This window comes from Pogona vitticeps, chromosome 1 (assembly GCF_051106095.1).
Source record: "Pogona vitticeps strain Pit_001003342236 chromosome 1, PviZW2.1, whole genome shotgun sequence".
Classification (NCBI taxonomy): Eukaryota; Metazoa; Chordata; class Lepidosauria; order Squamata; family Agamidae; genus Pogona; species Pogona vitticeps.
Window position 1 is genome coordinate 292,366,098 of NC_135783.1, and position 13,296 is coordinate 292,379,393.

The window sequence follows — 13,296 nt, forward strand, 5'->3', positions numbered from 1 at the left end:
TTAGTGATAAAATACTGCCACCTTGTATAACCTCACATGTCGTAGATCAGAAGCATGTGCTGTCTATTGTAATACTAGATGTGGAATGACATACCAGACTAGTCAAACAGTGCAAGAGCCTGCCACCCATTGGTTCTTTAAACATGATAGTGGAGATAACGTTTATGAAGTTTTGGAATTAGGAAAATCTTCCAGGATAGAGAATAATTTTGTCATATACATCAGGTTTTTGTTCATTGTTGTTACCTATTGTTGCATTTTTGTTATTGTTCAGTGTTATTTATTGTTGCTGCATTTGAAGGGCCTTAGGATTTAAAAATCAGTTCTGTTGAAGTATAAAGGTATGTTTGCACATTACATGTTTAATTTCAAAGGGGAAAGCTATGTTCATCTGTTGCAACAAAAACAATGAAGAGTCCTATGGCACCTTAAAGTCAAACAAGTTTTCTTTAGCATGAAATATTATGGAGTGCAGTTTTTTTTTTGCATGTAATGAAGTGGGTGTAGTCTATGAAAGTTTAGGATTAAAAAACTTATCAGTCATGAAGGAATTACAATTTTTTTTGTATTTGATATACTAAAGTGAGAATTAAAACAACTTTGAGTAAAGAGATAATTGGAGATCAGAATCTTCAGTATGACCTGTGATGGCATACCTGACCAAAGTGAGAGGAGCTAACAAAAGCGGCAGCCTCCAGACAACTGTTCTCTGGAACAGTGGTTCCTGACTTTGGGTCCCCAAATGTTCTTGGGTTAAAATTCTCAGAAGCCTTCACCATTAGCTGCGTGAGCTAGGATTTCTGGGCATTGTAGTCCAAGAACATCTGGGGATCTAAGGTTGGGAACCACTGTTCTGGAGAACTGATGTATAAGGCAGCAGGCCAGCACTTTTAGGATTATTTAGAATTATTACTTTAAGCTTTAAGAAGTTGTTTTTGTTTGTTTGTTTGTTTATAAACCCAGAATCCTCTAGCCAGCATTCTGGGAGTTGTGATCCATAAAAATATTTTTTATAGCTGTGGCCAAGAACAATTCTTGGGAAAACTAGTCCTCTTAAAATCATGAAACAATTTCAAAACAGAGTATAGATGTTATGTGCTCCTTCAAGGCTATATCTGGGTCCATGTGATGATGCATTTAAAACAAGAATCCTTCCAATGTTAGGTTTAGTTTTTAATGTCTCTGATAGTAGGCAAATCTTTGTGATTGAAAGAAAACATGATAAATCTGATAAACCTGTATCAAATCTGATAAATCTGTATCCAATTCTTGTATGCATCATACTGTGCAACACAACCCTATAAATGTCTGCTCAGAAAGTCCTACTGGATCCAAGGTTTTCTCTCAGGTAAGGGGCCTAGAATGGCAGGCTCATTTAGCAAGTTTGTAACCAACAAAGGATTGGCCTTATTATTCAGGGCAGCTTGTTTCTGATTGTCAGCACCATTGACTTTGCCAGCATGGAATCACCTGCCAAGAGAGAACTGCCCTCACGTGCCTGTCTCTAGCTCCTTCTCTTAGCTGACAGTTTGAATAGTTCAATGGACTGTAGCAGTTATGGCAGGACGTGTTTTCCGAGTGTCAGCCAGAGTAGCCTGGCTACACACATTTGAAGATGTCTGAAGCCTTAAGATGGAAGGAGAAAAACAGAGAGAAAATGAACCATTGTTATGTGATCATAGTAGCATAAAGCATCAGCAAAGTAGTAACGCTCAACTAACTTCCATGCTATCATGGCACAGAAACTGCAAAATATTAAAGAGTAAAAAAGAATATGTTTTGTGCTCTTTTGGTAGCATGTAGATGTGGTCAAAATTACAGAGACATATTGAGATAACTTTGATAAACATTCAAAAATCAAGATTCCACAGTTTATAACACTGCTATTTTGATTCATGCACATAAGTAGATGTTTTACATGCACAAGGACAGTACCTTTTGTAGAACTTGGAATAGTTCGGTCCTGAAATTTCTTCTGTTCCAAGCAGGATAGGAAGAATTTGATGTATTAAAATGGCCCATATATTGATCCCTATATTTCAGACACATGTGCAGTTGTCTTTTCCATCTGCACTCAAATACAGGCAGTAATACAGATATACCCAGTGAACAGAAAGGAATAAACAAATGGTGCCCAGCTACCCTACATGGAGGACCACCTTGCAGTATTTTACCTTTCATGATGCTGCTGCCCCTCTTTGATTCAATCCTAGACCTTTGACAAGGAGGAGTCTGGCTAAGCCTGATTTTTCCTTCAATCACAGCACATGTCTAGCGCACAAATTTATCTCCACAGCAACTCTGTGTAGAGGTTAGCAGATGGACTTAAGTCAGCTGGTATGCTTTATGGCTAAGAGGCTGTTTGAAACTGGACTCCAACATTCTGCCCTCTACAGTAAACCTTACTGCCTAGTATACTTAACATAAGTGTTAATTCAAATCTGCATGTACTGTATTACATTGGAAAAAATGAAATGTGTCAAAATATTGATAAGTCTTGTGTTCTTTTTAATGCTGCTTTGTTAACCAGGTGCATTTTATTTTCTGTAATGACTATTCTTAGAAGATGGTCTTACCCTAAGAGTATCATTCTACGTTTAGTATGTGTACAAAGGGGCTATTGGCTAAAATGTCTTCGGCACTCAGAGTGGCAGATGATCCCCCATAGATTATAACATGTGAAATAGAACACAACATGGGAAGTGTTATGTTTCAACATTTCAACTTGTGCTTTAGTTTGCCCCTGTCCATTTCTTCTGAAAAGAGACATAGTCATTATTATGTTTTTTCCATGTGCAATAAAATTTCAGAAATGAACTTGTAAAAAACTGAAATTTAAGATGAACTCGTAACCACAAGATTCCAAATCTTTGTTTACCTCCCCCACAAAAACTCCAAATGTAATAGATCCTTACAATAAGTTGATAAGCCTGAAGAATAAATTGTACCTGAAACACGATAATCTATGGAGAATACCTATATCTATTATTATTGTTTGCATCATGATATGGCTTACATTGCTAATGAAGAATTGACATCTTGGTTTTGAGGTGTATATTATGTACTGAGAAGTCAGAATCTACTTATGGTGAGCTCAGAAGGGCTTTCAAGATAAGTGAGATATTGAAGGAGTAGTTTTACCAGTTCAGCCCAATTGAATTTCTATGAGTGAGGAGGGATTTGAATTCAGGTCTGTTGAGCCCTACTCCTTTACTCCACCCATTACACCACACTGGGTACTTTCTTGGAACATGTTTGAAGTAGTTGCTCACAGTCTTCCACTCCAGTCTTGCAAACCTTAGGCTGCAGTCTTATACCAGGGAGTAAGTTCTGTTCTTCTCAGTGAAGCTTTCTTCTCAGGAGACACCTATAGGACTGCATTTTTAGTATAGTTGAATGTATTCACATCTTTTCCTCTTTACTTACCAGAAGCTGCTCCCAGTCACAGTCCCAGCATTGTGAAGGGAAAACAGAGGAAATGATGGCATAGAAATGATGGGAAGACTTCTGGTTTCCAGATATAGTACTGTTTCTTTGAGGAATACTTTGGTCTCCCAAATGGAAAATAGTGGCTGTGACGGGGAACAAGGGAGGTGGGCAAAGAATATTTAATGAATATTTAGAAACCCAGTATTTCAGTGCAGGGATTAGATTTGCAGACTAGTAATGAATGTGCATTCCTTTACAAAACCACTCCCAATTTTTCTGCCCTGCATTTTCTATTTCAGCACCTTCATGTATGTGGGAGTTGCCTGGCCCGCCTCTTTATTGTTACTTCTTCTAATTCTGCTCTCTTCCGCCCAGGTAGCTTTGGAACTGCCTTCTACCCACAAGAAGGTGCCTGCAGTATATGAGGTGCTTGCTGGCAATAAGTTCTGTCACTCAGCTTTTAGATAAGAGTGCTGACCTGGCACAGATTGGCTGTTTTCTAATGCAAAAATTAAAGGAAAATGTCCAGAAAGTTACCATTCTAATCAATTCTAACTATTACTTTACACTTGAAGCAGGATAACACTAGCTGCTGTACTGTTGTAGCATCTCTTGATACTTAATTCCTGGAGTGTACTTACATTGGACTATAATGGGTTTGTTTCTCCATTTTTACCCCGATTGTGAAAATGCAGTATAAATTGAGAAGTTCCCCCCCCCTTTTACTTGATTATTTTCTTATTTTAGAAACATTACAGATTAGTGTACAGATTATGCATCAATGCCTTAAAAATCAAAGTCTGTCAGCTGCTTAGTCAGTAGCGACACTACACCAAATGACTCAAATTTATCAGTGGAGTAATTTAGGACAAGGCTCTACTGAAGTATAAAAGCCTAATTGGAATTTACTCAGATTGGAAAATAGGGTTAACATTCAGCTAATAAATTTGCTTTTTGTTTGAGAGAGTTTTGCAGGAAATAATGTAAGAAAAAATGTTAGAAGTGGCTGTTTACTTACCCAGCCATTATTTCAGTCACCCTTGTCATTTAATGTTTGTTCTGTCAAAGTTAAATATGAATATGTCACTTTAATAATCTGTCATTACAATAAGGTTTTCTGTGCAATTCCCATTTATTGTTAGCTGTCCCTGCTTCCTTTAAAATACCTGTTTAATTACATCATCTTGTTGGTTGACTAAAGGCCTGTCCAGATAGGTATAGAGATAATTGTTTGGATTGCTGTTGGTGCAGTTTGGTTTATAGCAAATTATGGCATCCACATATGTTTCCACTTAAATCGACCTATTCTGTTCCTTTCAGAGCTGTCACATTCCTTTTTTGGCACAGCACTAGGGGCTTCCGCTTTTTGTTTGTTTGTTTGTTTGTTTGTATGATTCAGCGAAATTCTGTTTATCCCATTGTGTAGCCTGTGTGGATGGCTATTTCACATCCAAATGAAGCTATGGGTAGGGATATCTGAGGTGACAACCCTGACATATTAGGTGGGTTGTGATCTTAAAAGGGGCACAGAGAAACTCCTTACATCTATTTTCATCTTTTTTATATTTCTATAACTAATGCAGCACAATTCTAATATGCTTTTTAATGCATTGTTATTTCAATATGCCACTTACTTTATTTAACAAACTCAAAACCAAAGAAAGTCATTGTGGCCCACTGAATGAGGGCTGTAAGAAAAGGTAGGGAAGGGGGCTATGTCAGCTCCATGGACTTCACTCCCACAAGGCAGCACGGCCCCAGTAGAGTCCAAGTCAAAGAGAAAGGCAAGAAAAGTGGGGAATTATTTGCTTTTCAATACCCCAACCTTCACCCTGATGTTTTTCTTTCCATTGCCACTGTCAGCTGCTGCCTTCTTACTCGTGAGTAAATGGGGTAAACTTTGCTCATGAGTAGACCAATGATCCAAAAACCTGTGTGAATCCTTCGCACGGTAGAATAAACATCTCTAGTGTGAACAGAAGGATACCTCAAATGAGAGATAAAATAGAGCGCACTGAATATTAGAACCTTTAAGTGCAAACCAGACCATTCCAAATTCCCTGGCCTGGACAGGCTCTGACTTTTAACTTTACTCTGTCCATTACCTATAAAAACACCAGATATCTAAGAAAACAAAAATCAAAATAGAAAGAAAAGAGAGGCAACAAATTACCGTGTACAGAGAAATTTCAATAACAAATTATTCGAAGTTTGGACATACAAATGAATCTGTTTAACCTACTGACAGCAATTAGATATATTTATTTGTGATTATCTGTAAAAACTGATTTCTCAGATGCCTCCTAGCAAAAGGTTGTAAGGAAGGAAGGGAAGCAGTAGTGCCATCTTCTCTGCTGAGAAACCAGCAACCTCCTATCCTTAAACTATTTCCATTTCACTTGGTTATCATACGAATATCATAACTAACAGTGCCCAAGAGTTTGCTTTTCCCACATCTCGATGTCTATTCTCTGTCCTTTGCTGTGATAACTTTTAGATTGTAAATCTGAAGAGATGGGCTGTCTAATTGTAAACCCTGGGAGTCTTTTTGGCTGTAGAACAAGGAAATGTTTTTTCCCCTCAGTAGTAACTGGCTGGGAAGTATGTTCTGATATTGAAAGCTGCTCTTGTAGCAGGATTGTAAGACTGGAGGTCAGGAATTTAAGTGTGGGCATTGTGAATCAAAACTCTTTAAAATCCCAATTAAGTTGTGTAATCTTGCAAACAGATTCCATGGTGCTCTAATAACAATTGCACGCTTCGTATGATTTTGTGTATATGAAGAGGTCCAAGCCAAACAGGAGTAGCGCCTCCTTTTCCATGGTCTTAAGAAAAAGGGGCGAGGATGCTACTTGCAACTGGGAAAGAGGGCTGTAGGTCAGAAATCAGTGCTGTTTACCAGCGTGATGTATTTGAATCAAACAAGCAATGTTGCTGGCTCAGATTATTTTAGGGAGAGTGATCTCTGAGCACAGAAATTGGGCATGTAGAGAAAAGGGAGGGAGAGCAAAATTAAAATAACCTAGTTGTTGCTAGGAGTGTGACTGAGTTGCACGACTTATTCCTCCCTGAGGCGACACAGGTGCGCAGAGTTATTTTTCTTTAATCGCTCACATAAATTAACATCTATTCCTTTGCATTAAAATAATTAAATAAAGCTACACCCTGTATCTTTTATTGCCAGATAATATCTTTGAACCTCTGGCTCGCAGTCTTGCTATCAGCTGCAAGGTATTTTCCAGGGTGTGCTTTACCCATTCTGTCATTGTAGAAAACAGTGTTCTAGAAAGAAAAAAAAAATCCCGATAGCAATAAGAACACATGTGACTCATAATGCCCACTAGCAAGTAATCTTCTCTAGGCCTTTCCTGGGGTCAACTTGTCCTCTTTCTCCACTTGTCAACTGCACGGAAATAAAAGAGCTGTTACGAGTACCAAAGGTGTATGCTCACCTCTTCCAGCCACAATTCATGTAGGCCTTCTGAGTCAGACTCGGTCCTGGAGGAAGGGAGAGAGAAGAGGTGTATTCTATGTTAAACTGGAGAGGTACAAATAAAGCTTCAGCAATTCATAGCCAAAAGTGTTTTTCTTGTGCTGTTTTCTTAGGGAATTTTTCTACTTCCCTTGTAACTGTTAAACTGTAATTTGAGAGTAGAGGTGTGAACTTCTGGAAACGGCCATGTGTCAATGTAATCGGTTGGTTGCTTCTGCATTTATAAGCTGATTTTGGAACGTGTCCTGTTTGATTAGAACAGGGATGAACTAAGCATGATCTTCCCAATGTTGCTTTACTATACATTAGTTCCAGTGAGACACTAGAGAAAAGAGGCAAGTGAAATGAAAAATACATTGTTATTAATTAACAATTAGCCTGGTGAGAGATAAGAGGAACCACAGCCTAGCAACAGCCTTGAACTAGAATGGACAACCAGTTCAGGTTCCCTGTGCTATCTCTTCTGATTTTGCTTTGTTTCATATGCAGAGGATCTTATGGGAGAAGTATGCATGCCCTAGCTCTGTCAACTAAATCAGTGGTCCCTGTGATGGATGCCCCACGCACGCCTGTCACTTATAGCTGGAGCCTGCCTTGTTGTGGCGAAGGGGCTCGAGTAACTCAGAGAAACTATGGGCTATGCTCTGCAGAGACAACTAAGATGGACAGATCATAGTGGAGAATTCTGACTAAACGCCATCCACCTGCAGTAGGAATTGGCAAGCCACTCCAGTATCTTTGCCAAGAATACCTCATGAACAGAAACAAAAGGCTAAAAGATATGGCGCTGGAAGATGGGCCCCTCAGGTCAGGAGGCATCCAACATGCTACTGAGGAAGAGCGGAGGGCAAGTACAAGTAGCTCCAGAGCTAATGAAGTGGATGGACCAAAGCCGAAAGGACGCTCAGCTGTGGACGTGCCTGGAAGTGAAAGGAAAGTCTGATGCTGCAAAGAAAAATACTGCATAGGAACCTGGAATGTAAGATCTATGAACCTTGGTAAGCTGGATGTGATCAAACAGGAGATGACAAGAATAAACATTGATATCCTGGGTGTCAGTGAACTAAAATAGACAGGAATGGGCAAATTCAATTCAGATGATTATCATATCAACTATTGTGGGCAAGAATCCCGTAGAAGGAATAGAATAGCCCTCATAGTCAACAAAAGAGTGGGAAAAGATGTAATGGGATATAATTTCAAAAATGATAGAATGATTTCAATACGAATCCAAGGCAGACCTTTCAACATCACAGTAATCCAAGTTTATGCACCAACCACCAATGCCGGGGAGACTGAAATTGACCAATTTTATGAAGACTTACAACACTTTCTAGAACTGACACCAAAGAAAGATTTTCTTCTCATTATAGGGGACTTGATTGCTAAAGTAGAGAGTCAATAGATAAAAGAAACAACAGGTAAGTTTGGCCTTGGAGTTCAGAACGAAGCAGGGCAAAGGCTAATAGAGTTTTGTCATGAGAGCAAGATGGTCATCATAAACACTGTTTTCCAACAACACAAGAGGCGACTCTACAGATAAAAATCACCAGATGGGCAATACCAAAATCAGATTGATAATATTCTCTGCAGCCAAAGATGAAGAAGCTCTACACAGTCAGCAAAAACAAGACCTGGAGCAGATTGTGGCTCTGATCATCAGCTTCTCATAGCAAAAATTCAAGCTTAAACTGAAGAAAGTAGGAAAAACCACTGGGCTACTCAGGTATTATCTAAACCAAATCCCTTATGACTACACAGTGGAAGTGAAGAACAGATTTAAGGAACTAGATTTGGTGGACAGAGTGCCTGAAGAACTGTGAATGGAGGCTCGTAACACTGTACAGGAGGCAGCAACAAAAACCATCCCAAAGAAAAAGAAATGCAAGAAAGCAAAGTGACTGTCCAACAAGGCCTTACAAAGAGCAGAGAAGAGAAGGGAAACCAAAATGCAAGGCAGATAGGGAAAATTACAGAAAATTGAATGCTGACTTCTAAAGAATATCAAGGAGAGACAAGAGGGCCTTCTTAAATGAACACTGCAAAGAAATAGAGGAAAATAACAGAAAAGGAAGAACCAGAGATCTGTTCAGGAAAATTGGAGATATTAGAGGAACATTTTGTGCAAAGATGGACATGATAAAGGACAAAAATGGGAAGGACCTCACAGAAGCAGAAGACATCAAGAAGAAGTGGCAAGAATACACAGAGGAATTATATCAGAAAGATTTGGATACCCCGGACAACCCAGACAATGTAGTTGCTGACCTTGAGCCAGACATCCTGGAGAGTGAAGTCAAGTGGGCCTTAGAAAGCCTGGCTAACAACAAGGCCAGTGGAGGTGATGGCATTCCAGTTGAACTATTTAAAATCTTAAAAGATGATGCTGTTAAGGTGCTACATTTAATATGCCAGCAAGTTTGGAAAACTGAGCAGTGGCCAGAGTACTAGAAAAGATCAGTCTACATCCCAATCCCAAAGAAGGGCAGTGTCAAAGAATGCTCCAACTACCATACAATTGCACTGAAGTACAAGCTGGATTTCGAAGTGGCAGAGGAACTAGAGACCAAATTGCTAACATGCGCTGGATTATGGAGAAAGCCAGAGAGTTCCAGAAAAACATCTACTTCTGCTTCATTGACTATGCAAAAGTCTTTGACTGTGTGGACCACAGCAAACTATGGCAAGTCCTTAAAGAAATGGGAGTGCCTGACCACCTTATCTATCTCCTGAGAAACCTATACGTGGGACAGGAAGCAACAGTTAGGACTGGATATTGAACAACTGATTGGTTCAAAATTTGGAAAGGAGTACAAGAAGGCTGTATATTGTCCCCTGGCTTATTTAACTTATATGCAGAATACATCATGTGAAAGGCAGACTGGATGAATCCCGAGACAGAATTAAGACTGCCGGAAGAAATATTAACAACCTCCCATATGCAGATGATACCACTCTGATGGCAGAAAGTGAGGAGGAACTAAAGAACATCTTAATGAGGGTGAAAGAGAAAAGCGCAAAAAACGGTCTGAAGCTCAACATCAAAAAAACTAAGATCATGGCCACTGGTCCCATCACCTCCTGGCAAATATAAGGGGAAGATATGGAGGCAGTGACAGATTTTACTTTCTTGGGCTCCATGACCCCTGCAGATGGTGACAGCAGCCACGAAATTAAAAGACTCCTGCTTCTTGGGAGGAAATCAATGACAAACCTTGACAGCATCTTAAAAAGCAGAGACATTACCTTGCTGACCAAAGAAAGCTGATCGCTGAAGAATTGATGTTTTTGAACTGTGGTTCTGGAGGAGGCTCCTGGACTGCAAGGAGAACAAACCTATCCATTCTGAAGGAAATCAATCCTGAGTGCTCACTGGATGGAGAGATCCTGAAGCTGAGGCTCCAAGACTTTGGCCATCTCATGAGAAGAGAAGACTCCCTGGAAAAGACCCTGATGTTAGGAAAATGAGAAGGCAAGAGAAGGGGATGACAGAGGACGAGATGGTTGGACAGTGTCATTGAAGCTACCAACATGAATTGACCCAACTCTGGGAGGCAGTGGAAGACAGGAGGGCCTGGCATGCTCTGGTCCAAGGCATCACAAAGAGTCGGATACGACAAAACGACTAAACAACAACAACAACATGAGAGGATAGGAGGAGTGGAGGCAGTTAATCAATTGGTGAGTAGAAAAGGAGAGTGCGAGATGTGAAGGAGAGAGGTTGAAGATTAAGGAGAAATAGATAGAGAAATACTGTAGAGAGAACTGATATTAATAAATATAAACTGGATAAAGTGAATAAATAAGGCAAATTGTGATTGAGTGTGTAACAAAATATACGAGGTTTCAATGATTTTGATTCCATACAACGATTAAAGAACCTCTATGATTCAGATTCAACCTAATATCTTTTAATAATCAAGTTCTGTTGGCAGCAGGTGTCTGATTATAGTCTTTTACAGTGTGTATAGGAGAAATCCACTGGTGGCAGCGAAGGAAAGAGAGAATGTCACTAGAGTGCACCTTTGGTTTGGGGAAAACAAGCAGGGGACACTGGGTGAACGTCACAGTCCCGAACCTTTTCTGAATTGCGGACCGATTGGAGGAGTGGAGTCCGTGTGGGGGAGGCGGGGCACCCCCTGTGCTTGCGGATGGGTGGGGCATGCACATGAACGGAGAGGCGGGGTGCACTCGTACAGGGGAGGGGCACCTGTGCATGAGGGGGGAGTGCAGGTGGCAGGAGATATGTTAAATGGGCATGGCGCACTCGCAGGTGGACACTGCGCATTTGCATAGATGTGCATGTGTGCACCCCGCTCACCTGTGAGCGTGTCATGCCTGTGCTTGAGAGCAGGGAGTTCCCTCCGCACATGGACCCCTCCCCCTCGGTCCGCAGTTCCAAAAATGTTAGGGACATGACTGTATTTGAATAAATGTGGATTGTTGTACATGAAAAAGTAAAACATCCCCTGATATATGCCCTAATGCATTTTTGGAGCAAAAATTAATATAAGACACTGTCTTATTTTTGGGAAAACACGGTACCAGCTGACACAACATAGGGTTTTGTGGCACTTTAAAGACTAATCAATTTTTTTGGGATGAGATGCGTCTGATGAAATGATTTTCCTTAAATCTTACATCAAAGAGGACATTGAGTCTCAAGGTGCATAAAACTCTTTTGTTCTTAATTAATCTATGTTTTGTCAAGATGGTTCTGACTAATGGCAGCCCTTGCCAGGATAATTTCCTAGGTATAAAATGCATATATTGTAGTTTCCAAGCCCTTTCTTCTAGGGGAGTTCTAGGACTGTGCAGCTTGCCCAAGGCTATATGGGCTGGCTCTTCTCCCAGGAGAGATAAAGGGAAATCAGACTCCCAAACCCTAGATTGGCAACAACTAGGTAATCCAAATAACTGATCTATTAGTAGGGAAAAATCTGCTGTGCACCAAGTATTAAAAGACTGAGTGCTAAACCCAGAAATCAAGAGACTTGCATGGTCTTGAACTTTTTAATTCTTGATTCCCCCCCCCCTTCTTTTCTTCCTTCCAGCTCAAAGACATGTAATCACATATATGGAAGATGCAGTGAACCAGCTCTTGGAATGCAAAGAAGACATTAGTCAATTTGGTGTTGCCAGATTCTTTACTGAATAGTAAGTACATATATAAATGGTGTTCTGAAGTACCATATTAATTTGTATATAAGATATGCTTTGATTTAAGTGAACTATGCTCAGTTTATTTAAGAAATATGTACAACTCTTTCCTTCTGCCTTGCTGTAAAAATTATCCATTTATTTCACTAGTTAAAACTTAGCAGAACAAGCTAGGTTATATTGGTTTCAAAAGAACCAAGTATGTTTGATATTAATACATTTATTAAGTAGTGATTAATTAATTGGTCTGGTTCTGTCTGTACTTATTTTGCACATATTGGTCAGTGGTTTGGTGAGTTAGCACCTCAGTACTATTGATTCCAATGAATGTATTCCAGTTGCAACTTTCTTTGGTGTAATAAGTCACAACAAGAGTAGATCACATGAATTAATGGAACTTGTGAAAGAGAGTTGACTCACTAAATCAATGGGTCTACTCTAGTGTGAATGACTGTGCTAAATGATAGGATTTCAGCCTTTTTGTCACAAGTCCATTTGATTCCATTTCTAATCAGTCTGTAGTTTTTAGAACATACAGTGGTGCCTTGCTAGACAACGACTCTGCTGTACGACGAATCCACAGGACAGTGCTTTTTTGCGATTGCTATAGCGAATCGCAGAACAGTCATTCCTATGGGGGAATTCTGCTGGACGTCGATTAGGTCCGTGCTTCGTGGACCGTTTATTCGCAAGACGACAATCTTTACAGCTGATCATTGGGTTCCTAAAATGGCTGCCCTGTGTTTTCCGGACCCATGCCTCGCAGGGCAACCATTTACCATCTGATCGGCGCTCGGAAAATGGCTTCCCCTATGGGCGATCTTCGCTGGATGATGAGGTAATTTCCCCATTGGAGTGCATTAAATGGGTTTCAGTGCATTCCAATGGGGAATTGTTTTTCGCATGACGACGATTTCGCTTAACAGCGATTTTCCCAGAACGGATTTTTGTTGTCATGCGGAGCACCAATATACTATACATTCACACTTATTTGGAAGAACTGTTTATAGCGGGCACATTTTGATACATTGTCTTTGAGCTGAGGGTAGCATCACACAATTTTGTACAATATCTTTGAGCTGAGGATTGTATTGCACAATTTAGAGAGGTACAAAATCTGAATCATAACAGTATCCCTATACCCATTGTAGTCTGGGAAATAAACATTTACTGTAGATGGTTTACTTAAAAATGTGGTCCAAACAAAATTTCCT

General features: G+C 40.0%; 1 protein-coding gene across 2 annotated transcripts in view; it reads left to right on the forward strand.

Moving 5' to 3' along the window:
• The window catches only part of CSTPP1 (centriolar satellite-associated tubulin polyglutamylase complex regulator 1), a 169,669-nt gene that overhangs the window by 15,496 nt on the left and 140,877 nt on the right, over positions 1 to 13,296 (forward strand). For both annotated transcript variants that reach the window (XM_020799105.3, XM_020799113.3), the window contains one exon: positions 11,977 to 12,079. In XM_020799105.3, coding sequence (XP_020654764.3) covers positions 11,977 to 12,079 — 103 coding nt within the window. The remainder of the gene's footprint in view (positions 1 to 11,976; positions 12,080 to 13,296) is intronic.